Source organism: Echeneis naucrates, chromosome 7 (assembly GCF_900963305.1).
Source record: "Echeneis naucrates chromosome 7, fEcheNa1.1, whole genome shotgun sequence".
NCBI classification, from domain to species: Eukaryota; Metazoa; Chordata; class Actinopteri; order Carangiformes; family Echeneidae; genus Echeneis; species Echeneis naucrates.
The window spans coordinates 10,978,217-10,998,613 of NC_042517.1; the positions used below are offsets into that span (position 1 = coordinate 10,978,217).

The 20,397-nt window shown below is 40.5% G+C and overlaps 1 protein-coding gene across 4 annotated transcripts in view; it reads right to left on the reverse strand.

Moving 5' to 3' along the window:
* casz1 (castor zinc finger 1) overlaps positions 1-20,397 on the reverse strand; it is a 158,746-nt gene that overhangs the window by 60,324 nt on the left and 78,025 nt on the right. Inside the window, exon 1 of one of the 4 annotated variants that reach the window (XM_029507263.1) lies at positions 12,343-12,764. The exons of the other annotated variants lie outside the window; for them this stretch is intronic. Coding sequence (XP_029363123.1) covers positions 12,343-12,391 — 49 coding nt within the window. The 5' untranslated portion in view covers positions 12,392-12,764. Of the gene's footprint in view, positions 1-12,342; positions 12,765-20,397 lie in introns of those variants that run through there. 4 annotated transcript variants of the gene reach the window in all.

Sequence of the window (20,397 nt, forward strand, 5' to 3'; positions counted from 1 at the left end):
AGAGAAAGAAGGATAGTGTAGTTGTGAAGAGGCAGAGCAGAGGCAAAAAAAAAAAAAAAAACTAAACTAAACCATTTTGCGACTCTATATTGCCGGAAAGAGGAAAGAGCTTTGTGACGCAAGATATTAAAAGAAGACCACCAAAGCCTTTGAAGCAGTCAAATCACAAGGAAGAAAAAAGAAGACTGTCTCGTTAGGCTCGTCTCACGTGCGTCTCATGATTGGCGGCTGATGAGACATGTAACCCTTCTACAGGAGGACACACACGGGTGAGATTGTGAGTGACAGGGCACAGTGCTGGAGTTTGCCCTCCCCCCTCCAGTTGCCATAAACATTCATTTCAGGTTTATTGGAAATGAGAGAAGAACCCCCCCCGCCCAAAAAAAAAAAAAAAAAAAGAAAAACGAAAAAGAAAAAAAAAAAAAAAAAAAAGAACATGAGGTAAAAAGGCCGAGTGACAGCTGCTGGAAAATTTCTCACCTCGACGAAGGGACGAGCAACTGTTCCACCGTTCCGTCTGACTCTCTGCTCCTCCTGACAGGCGACAACTGTTTCGAAGGCCCTCTCTGCTCCCCAAATCTGAGGTATTTAGCTAGTGAGCTGAATGACCCTTTCAAATGTTACCAGAGTAATAGACCGTAAAAGATGACCACCTGTTAAGGCCAAGCAACTGTTAACTCATATCCCACAGACTCTATGGTGAAATTAGAGATCATAGTTCGTGAAAAATATTCAGGGGAGCAGAGTTTAAAATTGGACGTTTAAGACATTGTGTTGAACAGACATAATTTGCATTGTAACATTGCTCTGAATTGGTCAATGTGGCTGTAGTTGGTAATAGAGAACACAAAGTGTGAGGGACAAAAACGGCCTCAAAGCAGCTCATAGCCCAGGAGCAAAAATGACTGTCAGTGTGCCATTATCTAAATCTGGGTTAAAAATATAGTAGTTCCATCTGAAAGGGTCAATTCTGCTGAGAGCTGACCCAAATGAAAGGTGGCAATAGCAAACAAATGTTCAAAAGGTAGTAAAGAAAATGAGAAATACATAAAATGTGCACAAGTAAGGGGAACAAAACAGAAAAAGAAGTAAAGCGAGAAATAGATGAAGAGAGGAACTATTGGAATAATGTAGGGCTGGTTTGTAGAATACTACGGCACTTGAAACTTCACTCATCAACACAAAATGCCCAAATTAATTCCGACATGATCCCGTCATAGCGCGGAGACAGAGGAGTTGCTTCGGTCAACCGTTGATTTGATCTATTGTGACTGTTACACTAATGGCATTAATAAGGGCAAAATTGCTATTTTGAAACACAGAATTTTCATCTTCCTAATTTGGCTAACCTTATTGTCTTTCTCCTCTTCTTACATGGATGCCCACTCTCTGTGCATGTGTGCGTGCATGTGTGTGTGTGTATGTTCCCACACCATGTAATAGCTTTAAGGTCATCTCTATTTGCCAGACTCGGTGTACAATGTCGATGGATTGCAACATTTTGCATGGTTTAAAAACAACAGCATGAGCATTGAAACTTGACTCCCTGCTATTTTCGATAGATTGACTCCATTGTTGTATTCACCAGCTGGCCCTACAAAAATACCCTAACCTCATTTCAGACTACCATGATACATTTGAACAGAAAAACGCACTTACAACCCCCCATTACTACAAACTAAAACTTGACATCATTACATTAAAGCGCTGAAAAGTTTCTCTAAATCCAAGCCCATCAAAATATAAATATATGTTATATTTGCTCCAAACTCATTGTATCAGCTGTCTCTGCAACTTTCCTGTATAATTGTGCTGAATGTGAGATATGTGTGTATGTTCAGCCCTCATCAGCCTCTAACATTGAGAGGAATGACACTCTGTGATCAAGGACATGAATTGCTCATTGATTTTTAGAGGCCAGCTTAACTATCCATTCCAATTGATTTTTAGCTTTGCTGGGTGTGCGAGTTATGGCAGTTTTAATGTATCATCTGTATGTGTACTCATCACCCACTGGAAGAGGATTTACACTAGTCTGTGGAAAATGCATATACAACACGATGTTTAAATGTGGGCAAGGACTACACTTTTATGTTCTTATTCTATCATATCATAAAGAAGCTGAAGCTATAAAACCTCTCATACTCCATGGTAAGTGAACAAAAAAAAAAAAATCATGTTAGTATGTTTTTTGTTTTTTTTTATTCTGTAGCCATTATCTGCTTCTGAACTTACTAAATTAGCCACTGAATGTGGGGGTTTTGTTTTGTTTTTTTTTATGTTGACGAATTCATAAAACTCCAAAGCATTCAAATGAACTGTTAATCCCCTTGAATACTAGCTGCTGTTGTTCAGTTAATGCAGTATAGTTTGCAGTATCATATAGCCACACTCACCAGAAAACAGTAGAAATTTCAAAAGGGCTCAGGCCTGCATGCAACACAATGAGACATACCTTTGCTTTGCCACAAAGTGACACAGCAAAAAAAAAAACAAAAAACTGAAAACAACAACAACAAAAAATCCAAACCCAAGACAAACTGGTAAATTTCACTTTTACAGAACAGATCGGACAGTTGTGTTTCATTTTAAGATAATGTTGCCATAGTAACTCATATTGGCTATCAATTAACAATTAATATAAACTATTAATAATCAATGGTTTGATGATGTAAGAGACAAAGTCAGAGCAATGTGATCCAAAAGGCGGTCTAAAGTCATCTGTCAGGTAGAAAGTCATTAAAATAGGGGCTCGTTTTTCCTGAGCCAAGCTTAGGTTTCACTGAGGCAGGGATACATTTCTATTCTTCAGCAAAAGGCTGCGCTCTCATATGATATCATCTCCTTTAGAACATTACCCTCAATGGCACGTCTTTTTTGTCTTTTGTATTTTTCTCCATTTCAAATTGCTCTTTTTTTTCCCCCCCAAACGGTTTAGGTGAAGCGGTCCTCTGTGTGAGGTAGATGGCTTTTGTTCAATGAAAAGGACTGCATAAAGCACACTTTACTCCATCCTTAAAAAAAAAAAAAAAAAACAAGTCTGCTTAATTAATGTTTTACAAGTACTGCTGTATTCTTAGTAAAAAAAAAAAAAAAAAAAAAGCCTCTATCAAAGCCGGCAGGTTCAGATTACGTACGCTAATTGAAATTCTCAATTTCTAAGCCAACTTCTTTTTTTCCCTGCTCCCACTCTTTCTCCCTGCACACACAATAAAGCCTGCCGTTTTGTAGTCCACAAATGACATCAAATCATCTAAGTAATATGGGCTTTTCTTTTTTTTTTCCTGTATTCTCATGTTCTGCTAGTGGGTTCATGAGACAGCTTAATAAAGCAGTAAATGCTTGGGGAAGCCTGAGAGCCTACTGTGTGTGTGTGTGTGTGTGTATGTGTGTGTGCGTGCATGCGTGCACACGCAGGCTCTTGTGTTTTACCTCCACCAGGGAGCTCAAAGCAGAAGGCAAGGCCTAGTTCTACACTCAAGCTGATTTTCAAAAAGAATAAAGCCAATGAACAAAAGAGAATTACTAATACCCAAACCAAAGCCGAAACTAAACCACTTATCTCACAGGTTAACACTGATAGAGCTCACATTAATGCATTCTGGGTGAAATGAATACAGCATCATTTACAGGTTATACATATATTGGCTGCTGGAGGAAAGGCAGGCTGTGTGAACAGCTGCAGGTGCTCGAGGCCTTAGTCACCAAACGGTACAATAGAGGAAACATAGGTTTCTATGTACTGGCGTCAATGATCTTTGATGTCCTAGCTCTGCTCATGCTCTGCGTATATGTTAGTTTTATATAGGAGAGGATGTCACCCTTTCCGATCAGCATCGTAGCTAGCTATAGCAGGCAATTACATAAATTCTAGTTTCAAAAAATGTCATCCTTGATAACCTTTGTCCTGAGTTAATCATTGCACAGAAAGAAAACTGCTTCTCTTCTCTTCTCATTTATATTTACCCAAACTCTGTCTGTTCAACGGGGTATTATTTTATTGGCTTGTTTTGCAAGCATTATAACTTTGCATTCTTCTTCCAAGGTCAGTTGTTAGTGTGCCATGAGGAGTATTTACACATGGGGCTTTTCAGGGCAGTTCCATTGTATTTACATCAAATAATTTTTGATAAGGGATGTAAAAGACCTATAAACCCAACATCATAAATGGGAGAGGTGTAGTTGAAAAAAGGACAAAAGATCAACGGCTGAATTTCTCCTTATCTTGGACACGTTGATATTTTTGAGTAAACTTTCTTTCCCTTTCCCACTCAACCCATCCAACCCCCACTCTTCTCTTTCTCTCCCGACCGAGCTGAGTAGAAGCAGGAACTTGTTAGATTTAGTCCAATGGCTTCCCAATGCAGCCAGCATGCAAGCTCTTGTTTCATAGAGAAGTACCTCCCCTGTTATCTCCCTAGCACTATAATCACTTAACAAAGACTTGGGCATTTGCACAAATTAAAACATCAATAATGCATAAGTGCTTTTCAGTTTTGAGCTATAGTGTCCCTGTATTGGGATGAAATACCCCCCTCCACCGGCGGAAGAACTCTAGCTTGCCATCTTCTGTCCCACAAACGACTAAAAGAAACCACGGTCCTGCTTTGAGCAACTGCTAAGGCTGAAGCTAAAGCTGTGGTGAACATTTGGGATCTGATTTGGTAACAGGACAAAATGGCTGGGCTGAGTGGGATACGGAAGTTGTTTTAAAGTCAGAGGTGGTAAGTGGCGGTGGCGCATCAATGCAAACAGGCAACACCCTTGAGTGGCGCAGCGTGGCATCCTTCCATAAACAACACCACCGCCGTGTCCCCGACATTTATGATTTGTGGTCAGAATGGCAACACAGGCCTGATTTTAATCTGCAAGTCTGCATGTTTGCCCTGTCGTTACATGGCTAAATATGCCCAACCTACTCTCTTATTTTCCCAGATGAAAACACCAGACGTTTCATATGGTTGTCAGTTTTGCTTTGCCTAAAACAAGTCATATGAGAAGATTACACTTGGACCAGAAAAAGGGACGGGCGGGGTTATCATGGGAATAAAACTTAGTGACACTTTGAAACCGGGCTGCCGTTCAGGTTATTGTTTGAAAGAAAAAAAAAAATAAATAAATAAAATCTTCTAAAATAAAATAAACACCAAACAACAACCAAAAAAAAAAAAAAAAAGAAACCTCCTTCATATTTATTACTGCACCACTGAATATGAACTGTTTTGCGCTGACTCTGGAGGAGTTAAGTATTATTATTGGACTTGTAAATCCATGACCAGTACCGTTCCAACACCAATAGAGGACGAGCCACCCTATACAGATGGCTTCAAGGACAATTAGCAGTAATGATTGGTTGCCACATAAATGAGGGAAATTCTATTTGCTACTGCACTTGCTGATGATCACAGACCAAATGCCTCTGACAATAATATGGATGGATGCTTTAAACTCCAAACAGTACACTAGAAAAGGATATTTCTGAAGTAACTTTCTTTCTATCTTATTTCGAAAATAAAGAAAGGAGAGACTTAGTCTTATGCTCAGCCCACATTATCATGAAGAATAAAGAGATGAGACAAATAGCATAGTGATCTAAAAAATTATCTCTTCAATCATATCCTTTTCCCCAGATATCTTCATTTTCCCCCTCCCTTCTCTGTCAGTTAGTCTGGCAAACAATCCCCTTGTTAGCAAACTGTTAAGACAGCCGCTTGGTACACAAATTGCGCTCGACCAAGCGAATTTGTTTTGCAAGGGTGACCTGTTTAATCATCTCATTTTCTTTGGCGGACATTTATTCATCTGGTTTCCACGGTTACAGAGAACATTAAGGGGCTACAGTAATAAGGCTGGAGAGTCAAACAGGTAATAAAAAAATTAACGCCATTTTCCAGCAGCCGAGGACAGTGGGTGAAATGAATCAAGGGAGAGGAGAGAGAAGCAGCGGGGGGAGTGGGAAGGCGGGGTGCGGGGATGGGGGGGGCTCCAATATTGTCCAAACAATAAGCCTTAGCAGTTATTTTACTCTGTAGATCAGGTGGTGCTGTTATGGACATGACACTTTGGGCACAGAGCAGGAGAGATAAAGCTTTTAAAGTGGCCCTGCTCCTTTTTTTATTGTCATTTAGCGATTACATATCAGAACAATTAAAAGTTAGCCAGAGATATCTATTAACTTTGCTCTTTTTTTATTTCTCCTGTGCTTCAGAAGGAAAATAATTTGCACTCCTGACAACGCAACGTGTCAATAACATACAAGGGACAGCATGACATTTAGATACACAAGTGAGAAATGTTACGGAGTTCTCCCAAGTTGAATTATGATTTTCTAATATTGTCTGTTAATCAACTGAGCAACAGCAGAAGAAAAAGGAAAATAACCTTGGAGAATAGATTTTATTAGAGTTTATCTCTAGCACTATTAGAAACTGTGACCCACACCAATTGACAGAGTCCAAGTTCTCGCCAAATATAGAAAATTCTGACACAATAGGGGGAACAGGTGCTGAGGGCCCATAGAAAATGACGAGGCCGAAGAGCTGGGTTGCTGCTCAATGCCAAATATGGCAGTGAGGCACGTTGCACTGGGGCACAAAACCACCCACTGTAATGCAATTTTCTAGCTCTGACAACTGTCACCCATTCCCCCACAAACTGTCTTTCCTACACTATGTCGAGATTCAGAGCTGTTTTCCACTTTAATACTAACTGAACAAGAAAAAACAAGCAACAAATTTTATGCATTACTCATTTCTCCACTCCTTCCAAAAGTATTTCGAATTGACAGCAGAGCTTTGGCACGCCTAAAATATCCACAAATGTTCTCAACCTAACCCTTAATCATTTAAATCGTCTGGTTTAACCTGTATTTGGGCATTTTATGGAATTGCCAACACCTGTCCGCCCAACCTTATTAGGAAAAAAAAAAAAAAAAATCCAATTGAAATTTTCTTTGTTTGCTGTCGTCCTACTTGTATGTACATTGATCTGGAGGTGGCTCCGATGTGACTGAGGTCGGAAAGGGAAGCACAACCGACGATAGACAACGTGTCTAACGAAAGGGAGGGAAAAGAGATGTCAGCTAACCCAGCCTCACACACGCACGCGTGCGCACACACAAGTAGGACACACACTGTTACATCAAACACACACACTGCTCGCGTGTCTCAAGGAACGCGCTCTCAACCTCACCCCCGACTGAGGCAGGAGCCCGGAGGAACAAACTCTCGTCATACACGAAGGGTGAAATCCCCACAGGGGGAAACAGAACGGACACGAGAGAGAGAAGAAAAAGACTAAGCTGCGGCTATGGGACTGCCAACTGTTCTGCTAACAGCCTCTTAACAGGTGTGGGCTCTGGATCCATGTAATCCTATCAAGTTACAAAGTCCAAAAAAAAAACAAAAAAAAAAACGAGAGAGAAAGAAAGAAATCCAGCAAACTGCAAACTTTTGGGCTCTCCCACTCTCACCCCCTTCTCACTTTTCTTATCTATATTTTTCTCCGTCTCTGCTGGCAGTGACAAAAATGAACAGCTGGGCTTCAGATTTATCATGTACAGACAGTAATTATTGCTGGCGCTGCCTGCTTCTGACCCAAGTGAATAGAAAGTCACATGAAAAAACACACGGCAGAAGGGGGGCTCTGAAGTTGAGGGATGTCTGGTTGTAGACGGTGTGGAAGATGTGTGTGCGACACAGAAGAGAGAGGAGGGCAGTGTTTAAACGTCACTACGTTCCTGTTTGCAGTCAATTACGGTACGAGGACAGGGGTATTGGCTCTGTAACTCGGCAGAGCAAACATTTCCTCGCTCACAGTGAAGGTGACAGGAAAAAAAGAGGTTCCATGTTTGTTTGCGTGTGTGGGTTTTTTTTTTTTTCTTTCTTTCTTCATATCAAGAATAAAGTCACAGACAGTAAAGTCAGCAACAAATTCTTGTCAAAGAAAAGGTGAAAGAGAACTGAAACTGAGATATGTGCCCAACACCCAGTCAGACAAGAGACCTGTTTCCACACCTACTATTCTCACCTTTAACGTTTTTTTTTCTTTTTGCCTTTAATGCATGAATAACTAAACTCATCAACAATTATTGATTTATGAAAAAAAACAAAAACAAAACAAAGCTACTGATATTTGCCCACACAAAGTGTTTCTGTCATTACCTCAACCCAATCTGACCCCTACCTGCTGTATTTGTTCTGGTGATAAGAGGGTCAGGAGATAACCTATCAATTTATTACCCATGTCAATCACTGTCCTTGGCATTAAATAGTTAACCCCACATCGCTGCAGCTTCCTTTCATAAACACGCAGATGGAAGAAAGTTGTGGTCTGTCACATTCCATATCCACTAACCTAAGGATGGGCTCGTTCACACCTTACAGACCCCCTGCCACATTTAAAAGGATTAGTCACCACATTTTCTGCCGGCTTAATCTCTCTTTCAGCTGGCTTAATAAGTGCGCTTCGATAAGCAAAGCATGCAAATTCATTCATGGCCAGTGGAGACCATGCTTTCAGACAAACGCGCCAAAGTTTTCCACTCTGCTAATTACCTCTTCATTTTCCCCTTTTCCTCTCTTATATGGCATATCAATGACTAGAGATTATTCTTCTCCCATACTTTGCATGAAATTATAATTTCATACGTAAGATTAGGAAATACAGCCAGAAAAAAAAAGTTACTGGAAGCTTCTCTCTTGACTCTGCACACAAGACTACATGACATTGCATTTTCAGCTGCGAGACCAAAAGCAGGATTTTTCTTTGGCTGGTTAAGCAAAGACAAGTGAGGGGGTAAAAAAACATTTTTTCCCCCCAGAAATATATTTAGAGATGATTTTCATTTTTTAATATTGATATCATTTATAATTAATTCGCACCCATTTTAAAACTGTATAATTAAAAAGGATATTTTACCATTTCCATTTTCTTTATTTTAAAGCACAGCAGTTTAACAAACACGTATTATCTGTGATAATAAAACTTGCCCTGTTATATTTTAGATAATAAAGGCAATGAAGACCCAAGGTGCAACCTGTTTATCATTCTGGAATATTTCTTCACTGAGTATTAATTAGGCCATTACTCCAGATTGGTGACGGGGAGCTTTGAGGTTTTAATTAGGTGCTGGCCACTGCATGAGTGCACAGGAGTGAAGAAAGGGGGTGGTGATGCCACTTGCCTTGCTCCTGGCCCATATCAAGTAGCCCTGAACACTTTGACTACTGCGGCAAGATGCATAGCAGCCCACGTGCATCTGGAGTTTATTTGATTGTTTGATCTCTGATGTTTCCTCTTTCTGCCAGTAAAAAAAAAGGGGCAGTTGGTGTGATTTGGGTATTAAAAGACGGGGGGTTAAGGTAATTATGGTGTTGGGTGGCTTGTGTCTGATGACTGATGACTGGGCACATGCTCAATCAGGACTCAGCTGTCCCTCTCTTTCTGTCTACCCCCTCTTGAACACACACACACACACACACACACACACACACCACACACACACCTCCCCTTCGTCTGCTGTCTATGTTCCCCCTTCTCTCCCCCTGCCTCTCTGCTAAAACCAGGCATAACACACACAGCTTCGCGTAACATCAATCAAATACCAAGAGCACACCATAAAACTGCACAAACATATACATTGCCATTAACTTCTGTATTTGACAATGTTTTTTATTATTATTGTTCTGCTCCTGTGAACATATAAATTAAATACTACATTTAGAGATAGAATGGAAATTAATTAAATAAAATTTTAAATGGTGAAAAAAAAAATCTGACTATTTTAACCATTGAAACAAAAGTAAAGTAAAGCATAAATGACGCAGTTAAAGAATAAAAACCATTTAATTCAAACTAACTCATAGAGAGAGATGTAAACTGTGTCAGTTTATTCAAATCCACAGATTAGTGATAAAAAAAAAAGCTAATATAATTTGGTATCATTTGAATGAGGCATTTAAAAATAATAATCTTGAGCATATTTTCCTCAGTTGACAGGGCGACTGTAATCACCGCGTTGCTGAGAAGCACTCTTCCCTGACAAGGCTCCTTAGAATACAAGGATCCCCCAGGAGAAATCGGCATGAAAGAGGTTAAAGACAATGACTCGCATTTTTTTTTTCCCTCCAAATGTCTCCCTGTTAAATTTATTTCAAAACTCTGTTAATCTGCTGTACACAACATTCCCATTAGCATAGCCCGGCCCCCTAATAAAAATTCCGGCTAGTTTAATTAAAAAATGTAAATTTACTGTCATCCAAGGAGCAGCAGAAATAGGAGTGCAACAGCATATTTTATTGCTTAAGACATCAAATTGATTCAGGTTATTGCTAAATTGTGATAAAAGGTTATTGAGGGCCTTCAGACCTGGGCTTGTTTTTCTCCCTCATTTCATTCTGGTTTTGTGGAGGGCCGTAAAAGATGGAGAGGGCCACAAAGGGTTAATGAGACAACTCAGTGAGGGAGAAGGCAATCAACATTATGACTCATAAGAGGAGAGAAAAACATTTTCCAAGCTGACGAAAAGTTTGAAATTAGGGTGTGTCACGATAACAGTTGTACTTGTTTGTTGTTATTCCAGACCATAATACATGAGACACCTTAAACTAGACAAAATGACTGAGCCCTCAGTCTGTCTCCTGCATGTATTTGGGAAAACCTGTGGTCATCATGGTCTTCTGTAAAATCTCTGCTTTTTATTTAATAAGAGGCATCGTCTTTTCATTTGATTTATTTTTCATTTATGCTGCCATAAGTGAAAGAGCCAAAAAGCCTATGTAGTGTCAGGAGTGCTGAACGGCATTAGACAGCTAGAGAAAACAAATAATTGTTAAGGGGTTTCAAATAAGATAGAGACACAATGTGGAACTGGCAAATAAATGTATTAAAAATAACAGCCTGGGGCAAACCTTACTCTTCAATGACTGAATTGAATTTTTTTCTAAAAATATCAAAGGACAATTATGCAGAATAAAACTGTATTTAAAGCTTTTCAAGCATCCTGCGTGTAATTTGAAATAATTCTATATATTACATGACAAAAATATTGAAACAAGACTTACAACTAATATTTAGAGACTGCATGAGTTCAAAATGAAGTACTTCAAAAATGGGGCAAACACGATTTCAGCCAGTCAGAACCATCTCTAAAAAAAGTTTGGGTTTGGTTATCACATACGTGTATTTATCTGTTGTGCAAATAAAGAAATGCACATGGACTATTAATACGTATAGACGTGCTTTAAAAAAAAAAAAAAAAAGGGGGAAGACACCACACAGTGCATGCAAACACAAAACACACGTACATACAGGCGAATGCACACAGAACAGAGCGAACTACAGGTAACTTTAAATTCTGACTTATTTTACAACACACACAAGTAAAGTGGTGAGGAGAGTGACACTCAGAAGTGTGATCCAGTTACGACTGGACAAGTTTATCCTCCCAAAAGAATGACTGTTGTCAACCTGACAGTTACCCTGCTAATAAAATTTAAAACAATCGGACCCGCAGCTGCATTTTCAGTAAAAATGCCAACCAATTACCGGAAATGTCTTTGAAATATTTTAAGCAGCTATTAGTTCATAGTATAGTTTCACCTCAAACGTACAGCATTTGATTTATCTGTATGGATGCATTTTAATCTAACACTACTGTGTACAGCAAATCCAATAATTTGCAGTAGCTGGAAAGATGTTAGTACTGCTCCTGTTCTCTTTACATGTGTGACAACATAAGCAACACAACAGTTTGTTTGCTTTGTCCCCTTGGCAACAAACCCTTAGGCCATTCACTGTGCCCTAATGGCATTGCCACTACCTCTGTTGGTTAAACCAATACCTGTATTTCTACAGTTGTCGTTTTGTTTTGTTTTGGGTTTTTTTTTTTTTTTTTCCCCCCCAAAAAATCATGCAATTACATGAAGACACACAACAACCAAGGAAACACTGATGAAGAAAAAAAAATCTGAGATGCAGAAAAATAAACCTGAGTGACAGCGAGCTATCCTGGTCTCATGTCCTTGGACAGAAATATACTCTGACAAGAGAAAATGAAACTGGCTTTTTGAACTTTCTTCACGTGTACTGCACTTAACACAGCGTCATGAGTTGTGCGATAGAAAAATGGACAATCATATTTGATATTGCAGTCACCTTTGGGCACTGTCAAAGAGCTATAAATAAGGGTTTCGCAACACTTGAGTATACATAAGCACTGGCACATAGTTTAATCATGAACAACTTCCCTCTCTGTGTATTTAGTCAGAGATAAAGGCACACCTTAAACTGTCAGCTAATAAAACATATCTGACAAAGATAGAAAAGAAGAAGAGTACTCACCATATTCAGGGAAGTCGAAGTTAAATCCTCTCAGACATGTAACTTTCATAATATTACTCAACTCTGTTAGAAAGTCATTCGAATGTTGGTTGGTGGAGGGGGGAAATAAAGCGGAAAAGTAACTAGATAAAAAAAAAAAGGCTTCCTTCAATCATGCACTAAACTCCTTGACATGTAATCTGTCAATAGTTTGTTGCTGAGATAATGCCGGCTGCCACGAGCGGATTTGATTGGCAGCTTAGGGTCTGGCCCCTCCTTCCTGTGGTTTGACGGGGGGTAGGTGAAAGAAAATGTAGCCTTCCCCTTGCCTGCTCTCTCTCTCTCTCTGTCGCTCTCTCTCTCTCTCTCTGCCTGTCATGCGCTGCCTCCCTCTCTCTCTCACTCTCTGCTCTGCTCCCGTACACACACACACATGCTCAGACCTAGCTGTTGGTGATGTTGTCTGAATAGGCTGATAGGAAATTATGGCAGAGGAACTGGAGCAGTTTTTTTTCTCCCTCCCTCAGTGGGCTGGCCTTTTCCATCTTTGTGGTCTTCTAGCCTTTCAACTCTCTTGGGGTGGAGCCTCCACTGCCTCTATTCAAATGAGGGAAGCACAACACTTTGAAAAGAGGTTTTTTTTTTTTTGGGGAAGAAAAGAGTATGTGCATTAAAATATATTACACTTTTATTGGGCGAGTGTTTCAGGCATTTAGAAGATTCTTTTTAAGTCAAACAGAGTGTATCTGCTTGTTAATGTATGTGCTTCTTAAACACCATCACTTTATTATTCCTTCTATATTAAGCACAACTACATTAAGTGAAAATATGTGTTGAAAATCAGGAAAGTCACTAAACTGGTTGATGTCATAGGTTTAATGGACAGTTCAGGAGATTTCAAACTGGTTAAAATGCACATGCTTTTATAATATTTGATGAACTATTGCAGCCAGTCCAACACTATAGCTTGAATAGTCTTTCACTTCTCTCACAAAATAGGGATCCTCTCTATTTCAGCTCTGTGTAGTATACTTTCTTTGCTTCTCTCCCTCAGAGCACAGTCTTTCTCCTTCCCTCCCTTTGATAAGCTATCAGTTTTCATTGTAATTTCAGGTGAAATGATAAACGACAGCCGTTACCAGGTGACAATGAATACTTTATAAGACAAACCCCTTATTTGCCTGGCAGTTTCTTCCGCAGTGGCATGCAAAGCACCTCCGGACCATTTGTACCTATTGTCTATATACTGTAAACACGACTCTGAAAAGAAGGAGGAATTTACAAAGTGACACAAAATAACAAAAAAAATGTTTAATTCTAAAAGGTCACTAGATTGTCCTGTTTCTTCAGAAGTTTTATTTTGAATAATGTGGTGTGCAACTAACGTTTAATGGTTATAGAAAAGAGGAAATGAATAACTTTATGACTGTGAACCATAAGGCTGGCTTCAGTTCCTGAGTGCTGTCAACAAAGTCCAAAGTATGTACATAAAACAGGTTTTGGTGGATTTTGACATTATGATGACTCATCCTGGGTAATAATGGAAAAAACAGCTTTGTCTCCTCCTTCCTAACCCACATAAAGGAAAATGCCCTTAAAAGAGTTTCTATCAAAAAGGTTCCACCCTTGATCTAACATTGTACTGTAAACACAGTTTTTGTTAGCCATGATAAAATCTAATTGTTTTTGCTGTGCATGACCTGACTTGGCAACCAGACTCTCGTTCTGTCGCAAAGGTGTTTCTGCCGCTCTGTGTTGGTCCTGTTCATCATCAATCACATATTATGCAAACGAACATATTTTATAAGGTGGATTAAAGACACCCGGTAAGGCCTGACACCTGTGTGTGAGATTAATGAAACAAATTTTAAGCGACGAGATTTTCTAAAAAGTGCTTTGTATTACGATGCCGCAGTAATAAAAAGGGACAACGCAACCACTACGGTACCTCTAAATTTGATAATGCGAGATGTTTCGGTTTGAACGTTGAATTTTATTCATCTAAAAATGTCCATGGGAGGCAGGGTTTGTTGTCCATGCATTACAGCCCTCTGGGTCCTCGAGCTGCCATCTTTGGGGGCGAAACCATTACTTTCAAAAAGGAGCTGTGGGGCTTTTCATTTGATGTGGTCCGAGGGTATTGTATGGTGCATGCGGGAGAATGTTGAGGGCAAGGTGGAGTGTGCATGGTGTGAGTGTGAGTGCACGCTGCTGTGCGTGTGACATGGCAGGGGTACATCAGTCAAAGGGCCGCCAGGCCAGACGTTTGGCTGCCCCTGACAGCGCACTCCAGGAGGGGCTGGTCTGGTGCAGGGCCCACTCCGAGTCCTCCATTCCCCAGGACAAAAGCTTGGGCCCAGTTGAAAGATGTGAATTCAGTGGCTTTTGTGCCCAAAGCCCAGAGACATGCCGAGTGAGAAATCTGACCTTTGCCGAGAGTCAGATTGTGTTTTTGAACCCCTCTTGCTGTCTCTGGCAGTTCAGGGCAAAGTGTGACTTGGTGAATGGGAGTAGATGGAGTGGGTGATAGTTGGCGTGGGGTGAAGGTCTGTCCTAACTGGTGGAGTGTACAGGTGGGGGGAGATGCAGGAGGAGCGGCATGAAGCGGCTCTACCGCATCTAACTTTAAACACAACAAATTAAAATAGTTTGTGTTTTCCAGCCGACAATGGATCAAGTTTAGTCTGGATATTCACTGTCATGTTGTTAAATTGGCAGGAAATTGAACGTGTAAATGCTTAATTCTGAAGCAGGGGCTTTTAAAGTGGGATTCAACAAGAGTTCACCCCAGTGTTATTTGAGGTTGTCTGTGATGTGGGATATTATTCCCTCTCACGTCTGTTTATATTGCATTATATATTTATTTTTAAGCAGAGAAGGAGCTGAATATTAAACTTACATACAAATATAGCCAGAACAATGATGATGGCAGTGCACCACTTCGTGATGATCATCATTTGCATTACTCATGACAATGATTCCTCACAATCTCATTTGATTTTTATAATTGTTGTATAGCTGCATTTGCAGCTACATATGAGAAAATCACATGACAAAATCTTATTATACGTACACACTTGAATGCAATTAGCAGCGTTATTTGCATTAGGTATGAAGTACATTTATATGTCAAAATCCTACAATATCTTACTTTTATTTGTGCACCGTCTATGATATTACATGAATTATGATATAGCATGTTGCTCAGCGACTGTGTGCTGAGAGCAGAGATTTTGTAGATAGAACGGGCCTATGTTTTTGAGTCATACATTTTTCTTGACACTGCTTTCATCCCCCAGCCGTAATCATCATATCTCCCCCATTGCTCTCCCGGATGCAGACATCCATAATGCAATCTTCCTAATTTTGATCCCTCGCAATCTGGTTTTTAAAAGGGAGGGGAAAAAAGGGACATATTTCTGAAGGCTCGCTCCGTAATCATTTTAGACAGATAGCCTTTCCCATCGCAGATGAGCAAATATTTGTAAACCAGCTATCTAATGGAAAATTATAGTGAAATTAGAGTGAAATTCATGACAGTGAAATCCGATTATCTGTAATTCTATTATGCCATCTTAGCCCACACAGCATATTTTTGTAGAGTTTTTTCCATAAATACCTATGCCAGGGGTCCTGCTAATCAAATAAAATTGAAATTCATCTTCCCATTAAATTCAATTAGCTGCAATTTCTAAAGCCTAACAAAGATTTTAATTACTAAATTATGAAATTCTCCCTAGCCAAATTGGGGAGAGAAAAAGTGCATCCCCTGCATCTGAAAAACAAACCCATGAAAGGAAATTGTTGATCAAAAAAGATATCCAGGGGAAAATAACATTAGGGAGAGCACTGGGGCCCTTATTCAGCGAGTCTGGGTGGGGAGTGACGTGTGCCAAGCGCTAGGCTCCTGGGCCGGAGGAAATGAACTTAGCTGAGGTTCTCTCTGTCTCTAAATGTCTGCCCTCAGAGTTATTATGCTGTAATTGACTAATTGACACCTTAATTTCATTTATGGGGCTCCTGTGTTCATAAAGCAACCTCTGGGTGGGGCAGTGGTCTTGAGGGGAAGCAAGGAAGTCAACATCCCGGACACCAGGTAGGGCCTTAGGCTTTCAGTTCTATCCACAGCAGATGACGATTATGCATTTGATAATGAAATGGTCAGGAAGAACATACTGACTTAGCAAGGGCTTAAGGAGCATCTTATTCGTGTGCTTAAATCCCTCTGATGCACGCTGATGGGTAATAATCATACATGTCCTGTCATACAATCTGTCACTGCAGACACAAATGACCTCTTTCAGGGTCAGAGGAGCTTATTTTTCAGGAGGTGAGCTTTTCAAGCTTTCAAAATAGCCATTCAAACAACGTTTTTGCTGCCTTAAACTTCACAGGTGACCGTGGGTGCACGTTGTATTGTTAAGTTAGAGCTCTGTTTCAGCTGAGTTGTGGGTGGAACTGAAGGCAGGAATTACAGCTGGTAATGTTTAGTGGAGAGCACACTGCTAATAGGACAGCTCTGAGGTCTCAGGTCAGCCACCAGGTCCATTTCCCAGCCACCCCCTGCTCCTCACCAGTGGGCCACTAAAATAACAGCTCAGCACCCTCTGCAGACTACAAAGCTCCATGTGAAAAGGCACCTGCTGCTGTTATTCACTTTAGCCCCGATGGCAGCTCACTCTGTCAGTTTAAAGGACACGTAGAAGAGAAAGACTGACTGGGAAATGATGAATTATTTAAGCATGATGTCAAATTGTTTCAAGGCAGACATCTTGTTTCTGCAAGGTAAAGGCTTGGGGGTGGGTGTGGGTACATGCTGGGGGGGGGGGGGGACTCTTTGTGAAGAGGTCTGTCTACTGTGTAATGCAGGCAGTCTCGTACTTGAAGTGGCTGGGTAAATATGACCAAACTGAAACTTTAATCTGCTTTTTCCACACCCAAGCTGGCTGGGTATTAAAGATAATCTTTTTTGTGTGTCATATGGTGGGAGATATAGATGGAGCTAATTTTTTAGAGACAAATCTGATATTTGTCAACTGGTTGAAAAAAACCTGGGGATTTTCTCCTAATCCTCCCTTGGATGTGAAGGCGCGTTAACAGCAAAATGCAGATGGTGTTCTGTGCACGGAGAGTACCCAGCACTCAGCACACTGCATACGGAAAGGCGCACACTAGCCTCGCTAGGGCTCAACACAACCTGCAGATAGCAACCCCCCCCCCCCCACACACACACACACGCACACGCAGATTCAATTAACAAGTCAAAGCAGAGGTATATTAGTTGATTCCAAAGCACAAACTTTCTAAAATACATTTCTGGTTGTTTCTCTTTACTTTTTGTTTCCTTGCTGACATAACATCCTTACTTCCAAGCAGTGATCATCAAATATTCAGTTCCGACTCAATTCCAATAAGGAAAAGAAAACAAATTATGAATAAAATGGAGGCATAAATCTTTCAGGATCCTAATTCTAACTTTCCCTCGGAGTGTTTCTGTCTTTATTTTGTCACATTAAGCAGTTTTTCTTTCCGTTCCCACTGCTAGGCGTGGCTGATTTTACATTAGTGGAAGGAGTCCTTTATTCTTCTGCTCTCTTGTTTTGGAACACTGTGCATTTTGCGGTGTCACTTCTTTTAAGCGCAATTATCACTTGTGTAACTTCTGGTTTTGTTTTTATGAGCGACAGAACAATAAAACATATGTGATGTTCTTTTTTTGGTAGCAGTGGGACAATTGTAAGCCCACACTTGTCAAGCGGAGTAGAGTACAGTACTGACTACAACCAATCGCCATAATGATGCCAAGCTGTCCCGTTTTCCTCATCTTACATGTTTTGGGAAGATATTTGCTCTGGCCATTGTAGCACCAGAATGTAACATGGCAGAGCACTTTGAATACATTCCTGAACTACTTCGTGGCTCAGCATTACATTTGACATTATGTTGATAGTTATTATGTGGGTCAAACACATTTTGTACTTTGCTTTCAAAAGAAAAATAATCAAATACAAAAAAGGTACGCAAGGTGTATGCACAGAGCCACAGCAGTCATAATTATTGTGCAGATGGGTTTAAGGGTGTGCCTCCAAACCAGCTATTGAATATATACCTGTGAGCACTAAGATTGACAGTATGGGACAAAGCAGATTAATATCAAGAGTACAGAGAAGACGCTGGCAACATAAAACCTGCAATAGGTGGAGAGGGACAATCCATTATGACCTGCAAATTTAAAATACACTTAACGTATTTGCCTCCACCAACGCCATCGCAGCAAACTTCAAAAAAACTACAATGAGCATAACACAGCATAACACAATACTACTCGATTTGATCAAATTGAAGTGAATCCTTTCCAACATTTAAATAGTCGGAGCAGTAAAGACGACTCAACATAAAAATGCAACAGGCGAGGAAGCAGTATCACCCTGTAGAGAGTGTGTTTGTTCTCCACAAGATACAGCTGACTTCTATTGATTAGCCCCGCTACAAAGAAAAGTTGACATTATATGCAGTATGAAATTCAGCATTTTTTTAACCTTCAGCAATGCTTGTCAGTCGCTTGTTAAATAAATATATAAATAAACACCAGGAGGAAGGGAAAGGAAGGGGGGGAAAAAATCGCTAGCGGTCTTTTGCTGTAATTGGCTGAATAGCAAGGGCAGCAGAAAATTTACAGGAAGACAACAGTGTGAAGGGGACTCGGTCACAGTGCAAAACTAAGCCCTCAGCACCAGCAAGGGAGTAAGCAAGCAAGCTTCTAGGTGCCTGTCTGACATATCTTAACTAGCATGAGGCGCTTGTGACTCCCTAGCTTTGGCGGTAAGCTGCAGATCACAGTCCATTTTCTGGACAAGTTAAGTAAATAACCCAAGCAAGCATGCAGAAGACAGTGACAGGGAAAGAGAAATCCCCCAAAGCCACAGTGGTGACATTCTACTAAATCCAATCAAACTGAGGATGGAGAAGGAGAGGAGAGACAGGAGGAAGATATCCTCTTTGCTGCCTATGTGTGTCCAACAGCATGGATGCAATAACACCTCATTCAGTGTTTAGCCCTTCTCAAAGGACAGGCAGGGATAACACTTTAAACCCTGTGGCTTTATCTCCTGCAGATTTTCCATAAAATGCCAAGCCAGGGAGCCGAGGCCATGTGACCACCATGTAGGTCAGGGCAGATGGGGGGTAGAGAGAGTGGGTGGTGGAGGGAGAGAGTGGGGGGAGGTTGGATTTTTCCTAATGGAACTGTTGAAAATAGTAAGCTGTAACCAGATTAGGTCAATTAAGATTCAGCGTGTAGCTGTCGAATAGAGAGCGAGACAGAGAATTAAGACATAAAGGCAGGAAGTGATAGAAATAGTATGCCAGCTTTTTGTTAGCTGTTGCAGATTTCTGAAAACTCTTGCCAATTAATAGATGTGAAAATGCAGCGAACATTATCTATGTAGTTTACACACACACAAAAAAAACAACAACAACAACAACAAACGAACAAATAATTCATGCATAGGCTCCAATTCTCAGCAAAGATGACTGATAACTGAGATCCTGAGTAAAACGTCTCCGGCTGCAGTGCTGGTCTCACTATGTACCTTCTAAATCCCCAAACTAAACGACTACGACTGTGTTTGACAGCACAGTTTAGCAGATGTGAGTCTAAATGTTAGATTCTTCCTGTGGGCGCAAATGAACAGCAGGAGCAGTTGAGGAGCTTAAAACTTCTCGTGGTCAGTCATGTTTTTGAGATTCATTCATTCGAGCATTCTCAACATGCAAACTTGGCACAGAAAGGCCCCTGGCCCGGGAACCGAACACACGACTTTCTTGTTGTGGTGCAACAGCGCTGACCACTATGCCACTGTGCTGCCCAGAACTTGGAATATAATTCTCATTCGAATTCAAATATATTTCAGATGATTTCAAATGTGTTATCTCTGGTAAAGCCTATCTCTGTGATAACTGAAACTACTTCATGGCAACTAGATATCTTATGCAACCTTTGCATGCACTTTTCTGCACATTTTCTTTGTGAACACCAAGTGTGATGACCCCTGCCATGGAGCAGACAACAGCTCT